This window comes from Cetorhinus maximus, chromosome 11 (genome assembly GCF_964194155.1).
Source record: "Cetorhinus maximus chromosome 11, sCetMax3.hap1.1, whole genome shotgun sequence".
NCBI lineage: Eukaryota > Metazoa > Chordata > Chondrichthyes > Lamniformes > Cetorhinidae > Cetorhinus > Cetorhinus maximus.
In genome coordinates, this window is record NC_135889.1 from 114,321,041 (window position 1) to 114,334,592 (window position 13,552).

General features: G+C 42.7%; 1 protein-coding gene across 1 annotated transcript in view; it reads left to right on the forward strand.

Annotated features, from left to right (window-relative positions):
• LOC144686837 (contactin-associated protein-like 5) overlaps positions 1 to 13,552 on the forward strand; it is a 1,126,003-nt gene that overhangs the window by 974,527 nt on the left and 137,924 nt on the right. Inside the window, exon 18 of the mRNA XM_078552607.1 lies at positions 1,637 to 1,876. Coding sequence (XP_078408733.1) covers positions 1,637 to 1,876 — 240 coding nt within the window. The remainder of the gene's footprint in view (positions 1 to 1,636; positions 1,877 to 13,552) is intronic.

A 13,552-nucleotide genomic window follows, 5' to 3' on the forward strand; every position in this document is an offset into this window, starting at 1 on the left:
CCACTAAGGCCATCTATCACTTGTTCATGTTGTTCTTTCCAGAATGCTTACTCTTGTCCTGCTATTACCACAGTCTGCTTTCTGACCTTAATGCCACCATCAGCACCTCCTTTAGCCAGTAGCACTACCATTAACACCCCTTTGTCCTTTTGTTCATAACATCTTTTGCAATCTCTCCTTTCCCTCCGCCTATCGCTGGCCTTCTATCCAGCTTCACCTACTCCACCCCCCTCGTACACAGTATAAATTTCATCACATTTTTACTTCTCTTTAGCTCTGAAGAAGAGTCACATGGACTCAAAACGTTAACTCTGACTTTCTCTCCACCGATGCTGTTAGACCTGCTGAGCTTTTCCAGCAATTTCTGTTGTCGAATAGTGCTAAACTCACCTGCCATTGCAGTCTGGAACATGCTATTGTTGTGGTCTTTTGCTAGGTTTCAAGAGACCCAGTGACACATGGGGCCACTTTCATCGTACAGCATAATGGTGCAGGTGAAACATGAGAATTGTCTGCCAATGCTGCAGCTGGCTTTACCAATAGAAAATTTAACATATCCTGCACCATAGACTGGTGGAATAGTGGAGTGATAGAAAATATGAGTTTTATTGTGATGAAAGGCAAAAGGACATTACGCCCAGTGGACCACTTTCATTCAACAGAACCTGTACAAAAAGTGCTCGCACTTCACTTAAAATTTCAACTTCATCCCTGAGATAATGGTGTGAAATTGTGCACCATAAATCCAACATAGTTTTCAAACTTAAAAAAAATTAACCCAATCTTAGGGACTCCCCATCTTAAACTCCAATAGGATGTTTCAGCTAAGCAAAGGAAAACAGTCCTATTGATTTTTATAACTGTATAGAAAAAGAAACAATACCCTTGTAAGTCAACAAAAATATTGGATTGGAATTGGGCTGCTACCCGAAAAGAGAGAATGTGCAAGGTTACGGGGATAAGGCAGGGGAGTGGGACTAGGTGGAATTCTCGTTCAGAGAGCCAGTGCAAACTCGATGGGCCAAATGGCCTCCTTCTGCACTGTAAAGATACTGTGATAAGAAATTCTCCAGTCACTGTGCTTCTAGGGTACGGTATCTCTGGCCACAGATGGATGGAAACCTGATGAACTCTCAGAATCTGTGCAGTTGTAACCTACATTATTTAACCCTGATCAATTGCATTGTAACCCATGAAGTATCTATTTCTATATTTATCCTCCCGCTTCCCAATCCCATTCCAATCTGGATGTTTACCCAATTCTTGCTCAAAAGCGTTAATTGAACCAGTGTCTGTTACTCTATGATGGTGGTGAGAAGGATTCATCTAGCTTCTAAAGTTTAAGTTCTGAAGAAGAGTCATATTGGACTCAAAACGTTAACTCTGTTTCTCTCTCCACAGATGCTGCCAGATCTGCATATTTTCTTAGCACTTTCTGTTTTTATTTCATCTAGTTTCTAGCCTCGCTTCGAACTTTTCATTTTGTATTCATGACCCCTGGTTTCACAGTCTACGAAATGCAACGTCTACCAGTCATGGGGCCAATTGTATTTGCTTTCCTTTGACTATCTAAATACGTAATGCTGAACTAAAGGAAAATGAAGCCGGGTTCTAATTTCCATTCATTTAATTACAGGAGGGACGGCCTCAAGACAGAAAGGATTCCTTGGATGCATTCGGGCTTTACAATTGAACGGGGTGAATCTTGACCTTGAAGAACGGGCCAAAATGACCCCTGGAGTCAATCCAGGATGTCCAGGACACTGTACCAGCTATGGAAACCTATGCCACAATGGAGGGCAATGTATAGAGAAATACAATGGTTATTCATGTAATTGCACTCCCTCTGCTTATGATGGACCATTCTGCAAGAAAGGTAATTATGGAAGAATTTGAATTGAAACAGGGTCTCTCCATTTTAGGATTTAGCCTCAAATATTTACATTTTACAGTATCCATCAAAGCTTAAAGTTACATAAACCATATTTGTAAGTGTTTGTCTTACATTCTTCTCTGTGTGTTTTATATATTCTCCCAAGCCGTAATCCTTGGAATTCTTCACTTCCTATTAACCATTTTATAATTTGAAGATTCAGGTGTGTGGAACAGATAGCAATAAGTGCAAATGGAATGAGGATTATCTTAGTAACTGGACCAAAAAGTGGCAACAAACAGCGTATGCTCTAATTGAGATAAAAGGAGTATGACCAGGATCTGTTAGAATGCTTCATGTTTTTGGATGATGTGGAAGAAAATAGAAAACTCGCAAATGGACTAAAAACAGAAAATGCTTCCCAGCATCCGTGATCCAGCATCCAAAATGATTCCCAGCATATGAACCAGCATCTGTTACTCTATGATAGTGGTGGGAAGGACTCGTCTAGTTTCTAAAGTTTAGGTTGCTCTTAGTCACAAATGGACTCTGGATTAAAAGGGTTTGATCGACCAGATGCTTGTTCCGTTCTCCAGACTTCCTAACCTTCATCCTTTTTGCTTCACACTGTGTATCAGTTAGCCATTGACCCATGAACAATAGGAGCTTTAGACAGACTAGAATTAATGGGTGATGTTTTGTACAGACTGAATACCTGTTGCTGTTCAGTTGTAGTATACATCATCGAATAGATAGAATGTTGTAATAGGCAAATGCAGCAGCAAATTTTCAGACAAGGCCCCACAAATGATCAGATAAGCTGTTTTATTGGTGTTGTTTAAGGAATAAATATTGGCCAGGGAACAAGGAATACTCTTCTACTCCTCCCTCTATATGACAAGATGGGATCCTTTACCTCCAGCTGAGGGTAGACTGGATCCCTGCTTAACATCTCTAAAGGTCAGCACCTTTAACAGTGCAATGCTCTATGTGCTGTTTCTTCAAAATGTCACCGTGTGATATTTCAGCCCCTTTTTGAAGTTTGCCGGAAACTGCTTTGAGCACACCCCCACCCTGTCTTCTCTACCCTGTCCAATCCTTGCAATACACAATGCCACAAGACTCTGTCATTTGAGAAAACAAGGTCTATCCCCGTCCCAGCCATAAGCTATTGCAGCCCACCAATACCAAAAATAACGAGGGAGAATGAGAGAATGAGCAAAAGCTTGCTAGAAATATAAAAACTGATATTAAGAGTTTCTGCAGGTATTTAAAAAGGAAAAGAGTAACTAAGGTGAGAATAGATTGTCTAGGGTCTGGGGAATTAATAATGGGAAATAAGGAAATAGCGGAAGCATTGAGCAGGTATTTTGTGCCTGTCTTCACTGTGGAAGGCACAAATAGCATCCCAGAAATACTTGGAAATCATGAGGCAAAAGCGAGGAAGGAACTTTTAAACAATTACAATCCCAGGGAAAGGGTACTGAGGAAACTATTAGAACTAAAGGTTGACAAGTCTCCAGGACCTGATAGACTTCATCCTAGGATCATAAAATAAACGGCTGTGGAGAAAGTAGATGCATTGGCTGTAATTTTCCAAAATCCTTTAGATTCTGGGAAGGTCCCATCAGATTGGAAAATAATGAATGTAACACCCGTATTCAAGAAAGGAGGGAGATGGAAAGCAGCAAAGTACAGGCCAGTTAGCATGACATCTATCATAGGGAAAGTGCAAGAATCTATTATTAAGGATGTTATACCAGGGCACTCAGAGAATCTTAATGCAACCAGGCAGAGTTAACATGATTTTATGAAAGGAAAATCATGTCTGATTAATTTGTTAGCATTCTTTGAGGAAGTAACAAGCGACGTGGATAAAGGGGAACCTGTAGATGGTGTGTACTTTGGTTTCGAAAAGGCATTAGATAAGGTGCCACATCAAAAGTCACAACACAAAATAAGAGCTTATGGTGTAGGGGGTTTGCTTAGCCAACAGGAAGCAGGGAATCAACATAAATGGGTCATTTCGGGTTGGCAAGCTGTAACTAGTGGAGTCCCTCAGGGATCAGTGCTGGGGCCTCAACTATTCACAATCAATATCAATGACTTGTATGAACATAGGAAAGCAAGTTATGAAGAGGACATAAGGAGCCTGCAATGGGATATAGATAGGTTGAGTGAGTGGGCAAAGAATTGGCAGATGGAGTAAAATGTGGGAAAATGTGAACTTATCCACTTTGACAGGAAGAATAGAGAAGCAGCGTATTATTTAAATGCAGAGAGACTCTGTGGGACAGAGGGACCTGGGTGCGCTAATGCATGAATCACAAAAAGTTAGTATGCTGGTGCAAGTGATTAGGAAGGCAAAAGGAATGTTGTCATTTATTGGAAGGAGAATGGAATATAAAAGTAGGGAAGTTTTGCTACAGTTGAATCTATCCCCCATTGAGTTCTGTTACAATGTGCGAAAAGGCAAGTTACTATTTTGTCATGTTTTGTAGCAGCAATCATCATTAATTCTATTTCGTTAATGTGTTGATCACACCACAATGAAACTGGTGAAATGATTATTACAGGTTTATTGAGAGAGGCAATCTTCAAATTAGTTACTGGGAAATCATAAATCAAGAACCTAGGATTGAAGTAAGGGTTGTGGTAACATCTGAAACAAAAACAGAAAATGCTGGAAAAACTCAGCAGGTCTGGCAGCATCTGTGGAAATAGAAACAGAGTTAACATTTCGAGTCCGTATGACTCTTCTTCAGAGCTGAAGGGAAGTGGAAATGTGATGATATTTATACTGTTAAGGGGTGGGTGGGGCATGTGGAACTGGATAGAAGGCCAGCGATAGGTGGGGACAAAGTAGGGATTGACAAAGAAGTCATGAACTAAAGGACAAAGGGACTGTTAATGGTAGTGGTCAGTGCTAAAAAAGGTGCTGATAGTGGCATAAAGGTGAGAAAGCAGAATGTGATAATAGCAGAACAAGGGTAGCATTGTGTGAAAGAACATCATGGAACAAGTAACAGTTGGCCCTCTTGGGGATGGGGTGAGGGGAGGGGGCAGCAGTGGGGAAAAAAGGATAGAAAATGGGATAGAAGGGGGGGGGGATAAAAAAGGGGATAAAACCACAGATAAATGAATAAAAATTAAAATTAAAATGGATAAAAAATAAAAATGAATGTAGAAAAAAAGGGATTTAAAAAAGAGGGTGAGGATGGTGGAGAGAGTTCGTGGTCTGAAGTTGTTGAACTCAATGTTAGGTCCAGGAGGCTGTAAAGTGCCTAGTCGGAAGATGAGGCGCTGTTCCTCCAGTTTGCATTGAGCTTCACTGGAACATTGCAGCAAACCAAGGACGGACATGTGGGCATGACAGCAGGGTGGAGTGTTGAAATGGCAAGCGGCCGGAAGGTCTGGGTCATGCTTTCAGACAGACTGGAGGTGTTCCGCAAAGCGGTCACCCAGTCTGCGTTTGGTCTCCCCGATGTAGAGGAGACCACATTGGATGCAGCGGATGCAGTAGACCGAATTGAAGGAGGTGTACGTGAAGCACTGCTTCACCTGAAAGGAGTGTTTGGGCCCTTGGACGGTGAGGAGGGAGGAGGTAAAGGGGCAGGTGCTGCACCTTCTGCGATTAAATGGGAACGTGCCATGGGAAGTGGATGAGCTGTTGGAGATGATGGAGGAGTGGACCAGGGTGTCCTGGAGGGAACGGTCCCTACGGAATGCTGACAGGGGTGAGGGGGGTGAGGGGAAGATGTGTTTGGTGGTGGCATCATGCTGGAGTTGGTGGAAATGATGGAGGATGATCCTTTGAATGCGGAGGCTGGTGAAGTGAAAAGTGGGGACAAGGAGGACCCTATCGTGGTTCTGGGAGGGAGGGGCAAATATGAGGGCAGAGGTGCAGGAGGTGGGTTGGATATGGCTGAGGGCCCTGTCAACCACAGTGGGTGGGAAACCTCGGTTAAGGAAGAAGGAAGACATGTCAGAAGCGCTGTTTTGGAAAGTGGCATCATCAGAACAGATGCAACGGGGGCGAAGGAACTGAGAGAATGGGATGGAGTTCTTACAGGAAGCAGGGTATGAGGAACTGTAGTCAAGATAGCTGTGGGAGTTGGTGGGCTTATAATGAATATTGGTGGACAGTCTATCACCAGGAAAGGAGACAGAGAGGTCAAGGAAGGGAAGTGTCGGAGATAGGCCATGTGAAAGTGATAGAGGGATGGAAATTGGAAGCCAAGCTGATAAAATTTTTCCAGGTCTGGACGAGAGCATGAAGCGGCACCAAAACAGTCATCGATGTACTGAAAAAAGAGTTGTGGGTGGGGACCTGAATAGGACTGGAACAAGGAATGCTCCACATACTCCATGAAGAGACAGGTATAACTGGGACCCATGCGGGTACTCATAGCCGCACCTTTTACTTGGAGGAACCTGGTAACATCTTCCTGGCTTCAAGTAGCTTATTTTGAGAAAAGAATAGATTGAGTCTAGCTTTGAAGCCTTACTGGTTTAGATTAATTTTTACTGTTTAGGAGGAACTCAAATGTTCACAAGTTCTCATTCGATATAATTACTGTTGGTGTGGTGCTCTAATTATTTGAAAACAGATGCTGACTAAATGGTAACAGCAGGCTACAAGCGTAGAACTACAGGTTTGATGACTTGTAAAGCTATTTATGCTATAGCGCAATATCAAAGTTCTGATCTTATGTTGAATAGTTTCTGTTGGAAAATGTGGAAAATGGAGGCTGCAGGTCTCTCAGTTTGTGAAAGGATTTTTTTCCTCCTCCCTAGTCTAGAGAAGTGCTGCACTGTGTCGTAGGTCCTGTTTTTCAGGTGAGGCATTAAACAGGGGTCCTGATTGTTCTCTGAGCTGGAGATGGAAGATCCTCCTTGAAGAAGAGGAGGAGGATTCTTCTGGTGTCCTGGCCATGCATTCATCCCTCAACCAATAGCACAAAAAAAAAAGATTGTTTATTTATCTCATTGCTGTTTGTGGGACCTGAGTGCAAATTGGCTCCTGTGTTTGCCAAGATTGCAATAGCTTCTACACTTCAAAGGCACTATGTTAACTGTGAAGTGTTTTGTAATGCCCTGAGAATGTGTAAGGCACCATATGATTGCTTGTTTCTCTTCTGTTTTGATATTGACATAACAAGTGCTCTCGCTTGTGGAGATTTAAGATACTCCCTCAGCCCAATGCTGTTCTTATCTTAAGCCAGTAGCAGATTACGCAAGAGGGACAGCTATCTCTCCATTTTTATTTGTGGTCTTGTCTTTGCTTGTTGCCTTCCTATGAGGTACTAGGGAGAATGGGAGCTCATTATGTGTAAACTGGATGAGTATAAACTGAGATCCTACAAATATAGGACACAGCTCATCAGAGGATCAATGCAGTATGCCACATGTCATGTCCTAAGACATGAAATAGATCATAAACTGTTAAATCAAACTTTACCTTCTTACTTATTTGAAAAGTGGTCTTTGCTGAACCAAAAGATGACTGCTACAGGTCACATGATATACAAGTTAGCTACAATTCTGGAAATTTTCAACAGCATTACGGGACAAAAGCTCAACCCTCATCCTTATGGAATCTTACACTTCTCATTGTGAGAACACATTACAATCAACAAACCAGGGATCAACAGACAGTCCATCTCCTCAGCCTGGCCCTATAATAAAGTTGAAACCATCGAAACTTGTTATCCCTGCAGAAACAGTAAAAGCCACCATTTACCTCCTAAGGTGGTCAATAGATTTTGATTAGAGGCATAGAAACTGTTTGTTAACTTACAACTGACTCATTAATGGGCAACACCACATGACCTAAGCTTCTGGCCTTTGGAAAGTTTTAATATTACAATTTCCAGACTCATAGCTCTGTCTGCTGTTTAAACTCCAGCCTGCAAACATCAAAACAGGACTCCAGGCTGACCAACAGTCTGCATCAAGTCTAAGCCTCCTCTAACCCTGCTTCTCGGGAAGATTCCTGCCATCGCCTGTATACCAACCTCATCTCACTGCATCACTATCCAACTTTAAAGGAACTCAGCAAAATCCTGCTTCAGCTAGCTGAACTGTAGCTCCTCCATGAAGAAACCCTCACTGGACTCTGACTGTCTGGACTCTGTCAATCACGTGAACAGATATCTACATCTGTGGTGCTTTCTCTTTAAATTATCCATAGTTGTAAAATTCCTCATAAGAAGGCGTAAAACTCCTCATAGCATTTAAGAAGTATTTGGATGTGTACTTATGATGCCATGCATACAAGGCTATGGGCCTAGTGCTGGAAAATGTGATTAGAATAGTTGGGTACTTGTTTGACCGGCGCAGACTCGATGGGCCGAAGGGCCTTTTTCTTTGCCGTAGATCTCTATGACTATGACTCTATGACTCCTCTTTCCTGTCTTCTTAATGTGTGCTTGTATGTGTATGAAGTTGTGACTATTCCCCAGGTTTGAATGTGTGAACAAACTATGCTCCGGATTTAAACCTAAAGAGAGTTTATTGTGGGTCACTTTAAAAATTGACCTCACAAACAGACGGTTTGGGGAAACACGCCACAACCTATTTCAAAAATTAAAGCACGTCTGCTTGTGGACAGGTGGCAAAAAAATAAATAAGTTCAATTTTGCCTCCCTCCCCTGTCCATGACACATGATTCAAATATACCTCTATTCAAAAGTCCATAACTTAGGTTTTTTTATAAAACGAACAATTTATTGTTTTACGAAGCACATGTGTCTGAGGACAGTGTCACTGTTGATGATTCACTATTGTCCAGACGTTTTTGTACAGTTTCCACCTAGATATCAGCTTAACCTGGGCACAGTCAAATTAAATAGTGCAACAGATCATGGAATTTTAAGCACAAGTGAGTTGTGCCCATTACCACTTTCCATTGGAGTACCTGCCATCTTTATTTATTGGTTCAACAGTCCATTCACCTGAAGGAGCCCCTGTCCATGAAAATACCCACTCCCCAAGGTCGGAATGGCGAGTTTGCCCTGATTGAGCCTGGGCTTTTGTCACATGCCCAGGTAATCGGCTGCGCAGGCACCCATGGTCATCTGCATATCCATTGTTCATCAGACCAGCAGTTAATTACATCCAATTAAAACATAAGACCAAGAACATTAAATCAGCCAATACACGTGCCCTACTTTTCGCTACTACAGATTAATTCATTTACGAAGTTGTAGAATAACGGATTTCTTGGTAATCCCATTCATCTTTTTGTTGCTGGAGGATGCTCAGTTCCAGTCATAAATTGATTATGATTGCTTGCGCCGCTAGAGGATACAGAATCACAGAATTCAGAGAGTTGTTACAGTAAAGAAGGAGGCCATTCAGCCCATCGTGTCTGCACCGGCTTTCCAAATTTGTAGTTCACTTTGTACCATTCCCCTGCCTTCTCCTGTAACCATGCACCTTCTTCCTTTTCAGATAACCATCTTTGAATGCTTTGATTCAACCTGCCTCCACCACACTCTCAGGCAGTGCTTTCCAGACCCTAACCACTCGTGGTGTGAATACATTTTTTTCTCATGTCGCTTTTGCTTCTTTTGCCAATTACTTTAAATCTGTGCCCTCTCGTCTCAATCCTTTCACGAATAGGAACAGTTTCTTCCTATCTACTCCGTCAAGACCCTTCATGGTTTTGAATACCTCTATCAAATCTGGTTCATGCAAGATGTTACATTCGGCCATATGCGAATGAGTTTGCGTGAAAGCATCAGTGAAACTTCATTTCTGCTATTACTGTCCCAAGTGGAAACTCTACCTTGGATCCCGACAAAGGCACAGAAGAAGAGGCCTTTAGGGTAGGCTCCCCAAAAATGGACCTTGGTATCAGTTTGGGAGGAGAAAACACTGAAGTTATGTGAAGGAACAGCTAACAGTCAGTAAAAAAGCACTCTAAGTTGCAAGGTCTCTTGATGAGCACGACATGTAGGTGTAGAGATCGAGACCATCTCAAGCTAATGAATGGATTTACTTTAAAGGACGGAGATCTCTTATCTTTCCTGACACATCCTGTGACCTCTTTGATCTTGCTGCTCCCCAACTCTGTACTCTCCCTAAGCCCTACAACTCTCCGAGATCTTTACATTATTCCAATTCTAGCCTCCTGCTCTTCCCTCATTTTCAGCACTCCACCATTAAAGGCTGTACCTTCAACTGCCTAAGCCCCAAACACCGGAATTCCCTCACTACACCTCTCTACCCCTCTCTCCTCCTCCTTTAAGATGCTGCTTTAAATTATCCTTGTAACTGATGATTTAGGTTACTCCCCTAATATTTCCTTTTGTCGCTCAGTGTCAAATTTGATTTGGTAAAGCTCCTGTGAAGTTCCTTGGGACATTTCACTACATGAAAGGAGCTATATAAGTGCAAGCTGTGTAGAATTTAAGTGAAAGTGCGTAGACTGTAAGTTAAAGTGTAGCCCTCCGTGCTGTAGCCTCTTTATAACATGAATAGACAACATTCTACTTTTTAAAATATAGATCTAGTCGGCAGTCACACCTGTCAACCCAGGGAAGTGTAAAAGATTGGTCAAAAGTCATAACTTAGAAGGACTATTATCTAAGGGCATGGCACTGCTTCTCACATAGGTGCAAATTAAATTCGAACGTCTACAATTAAAGCCTTGGCCTGAACGACATTTAATGTCTTGAACCTGATATCGGCACAGCTGCCAGAGCTTTCTGCATTGACTCAAAGGCCGCTGTCAAGTGCTTATTAATGGACAGCATAATTAAAGTGACAGCACATTGCTGATTTAGATTTGAGCGAATTATGCAGCAAATGCTACAATTTGGGAATGATGATTTTATTTCATCGCTCAGTAAACCTTAATGAGCAATTAAGCACAGCTGTTTCTGTCAAAATACATGGAGCACTTAAGACCCTATAACCGGCAACTTTGAAACTTGCACTTATTGCAAATAAAAAATAGAAAAGAAAGGCTTGCATTTATGTAGTGCCTTTCACAAGCTCAGGGCCCGAATTAAACCAATGAAGTATTTTTGAAGTGTCGGCATCATCGTCTGTCCCTCAGTTGAAGAATGATGTCTGCTCAGAGTCACAAGTTTCTGCCATGTGTCTTCAGGTGACTGAAAAGACCAAGTCTTGACCCAATTCATTAGACAGCTGGAGCAGGATGTCCCACGGGGTCACAGGATCCTGAGTGCTGGATTTACTTCCGGATCTTTCCCTCTCTGCCGCCGTTTTGTCTCATTATTAAGACATTGTAACTCAAAGCATGATGCAGCTTGATGAACAAGTTGCTGCCGTTTTGAATGATTGGTAGCAAGCTCCTCCCAGTCACTAATGTCAATGCTGCCGTGCTTCTTGGAGAGCTTCAGAGTGCCTTTGGAGTGTCTTCTTTGTTGTCTCATGCAAGGTTGGTCATTTGAGAGTTGAGAAAACAGGACCTGGCGGGGGAGATGGTTTTTCAGCCATCGGGACACAGTGTCCAGTCCATCGAAGTTGATTTTGCAGGAGTTTTGCCTGAATGCTTGTGAATCTAGCTTCAAGAAGGACACGAACCTTTGTTCAATGGCCCTCCCATTGAATCCAGAGGACGGGAGGCATTGCCAGATGGAGTTTTTCTGGCACTCTTATGTGTTGCTGATCACAGTTAAGGTCTCAGTGCAGCGCAGGACTATGTTGATGATAACTGCCCTGTACTTTTGTTGACTTGCAGAGGTCTTTGTGGTCAAACAGTTTTTAGAAGGCTGGGCTAGTGCAGCTGATCTGGTGTTGGCTCTGCTTCTCAATGGTGGCCTTTTGATAGAGGTGTCTGCAAAGGCAGGGCACTGTAGTCACTGTTGTAATATAGGAAATGTGGCAGCACATTTGTACACAGAAAGCTCCCACATACAGCAATGTGGTGTTCATCGAGTGATAAATGTTGACCCCTGGGATAACTCACCTGCTCCCCTTTGAAATAGTATCATGCCATCTTTTAAGTTCCCGTAAGAGGACAGTCAGGGCCTTAGTTTAGAGTCTCATCCAAAAGGCAGAACTCCTGCCTTTGCTGCACTCCTTCAAGTATTACACTGTGGTGTCAGCCTTGTTTTTTTTTTGTGCTGAAGTCCTGGAATGGAACTTGTACCCACAACCTTCTGAGAGTGCCGCCAACTGAGCCAAGGCTGATGGATAATGGGCATCCCTTTTCATCCAATATAAGTGACTGCCCATTTTAGACATAGGCATTTTAAGTTTTGGGAACTGCAACAGCATGATCATTTCTGAAGCCACAGATTTAATAGTATCAGCAAATGATTGTAACTGTTTACATTTTCCCCCGAAGACAACAACTTTTTTTTAACATATATCAAATCTATAATCATTAAGATACAGAAAATGAAAAGCCTCAATTTCCGTTTACAATGTAACATACGATTGTTCAAAATAGCAAGTTGTGCCTTAGGGTAACTGCTGGCATCATTCATTACAATCTCCCAGGGAGGCTGTGTCGTTCCCAGAGACTGCATCTGCCCTGGGAAAGTTACTTAGAGCTCTCTCATCTTCTAATTCTGATGATGCTTCAAGTGATAAATGAATTTGATAAATGGATTCCGCCTCTGGTGGAGGGAAATCAAAAAACAGAACAGCTCAATCTTAAAATTACAGCTAAGGTGTTCTGTGATGAAATCAGGAGGCACCTTTGCACACAAGCCGCGGTAAAAATCAAGAACTTTCTTCCACCAAGGTCAGTCAAAGCACACACAAGACTGAAATCAGGCAGACATTTATTAGGTAAGGGAATGAAGGGGTATAGATCAAAAGGCAGGTAAATGGAGTTGAGGTATTTCAGCCATGATCTAATTGAGTGGCAGGGCAGGCTCAAGGGATTGAATGATCTACTGCTATTCCGATGTAGCTAAGGTTAAAGGAACAGTCCAATAGCTGCTGGGGCAAGACGGCGGCATGGTGGTGATGTCACTGAACAAGCGGTCCAGACTCATGCTCGAGGAGCACACGTTAAAATCCCAACATGACAGCTGATGGAATTTAACTTCAATTTCAAAAAAAAACCTGGCATTGAAATGATCATTGATTGCTGTAAATAATCTTCTTCAGGGGAAGCAGATTTGCTACCTTTACCCAGTCTTAGCTCACATTTCACTCCAGATCCACGTAAATGTGGTTGGATCTCAGCTGCTCCCATACGAACATAGGGCTAAGGAACAGAAATAGGCCAACTGGCCCTCTGAGCCTCCCAGTATCCACTCTATTCTGTCCCCTCAGGACCGCATGGGCAGAATTTTACGGCCCCGTTTCGGGGCCATTGACTTCAGCGGGAACGTAAAATCCCACTGCTGTAAAATTTTGCCCTATGGGCAGAATTTTGCCCTTGGCGATTTGGGGGTGGGCCCGCTCGCCGAGGGGAAAAAGACCGGAATGCATCGGGAGGAATCCCCGACGTCATCCCGGTCCCTTTAAGTATTCACGAAGGTGGGTGGACGGCTGATTTCGCTGTCCGCCCGCCGACCTGTCAATGGCCAATCAAGGCCATTGTCAGGCTAATTAACCTTGCCCGGCCAACCTTGAGGCCAGGAGCCCCAGCGGGCTGCCAATTATTAATGAAACTTCAGTTTCATGTCCATTTTTAAAAAAATTAATAAATTTTATGTGTTTATTATTAACATGTCCCATCTTGTG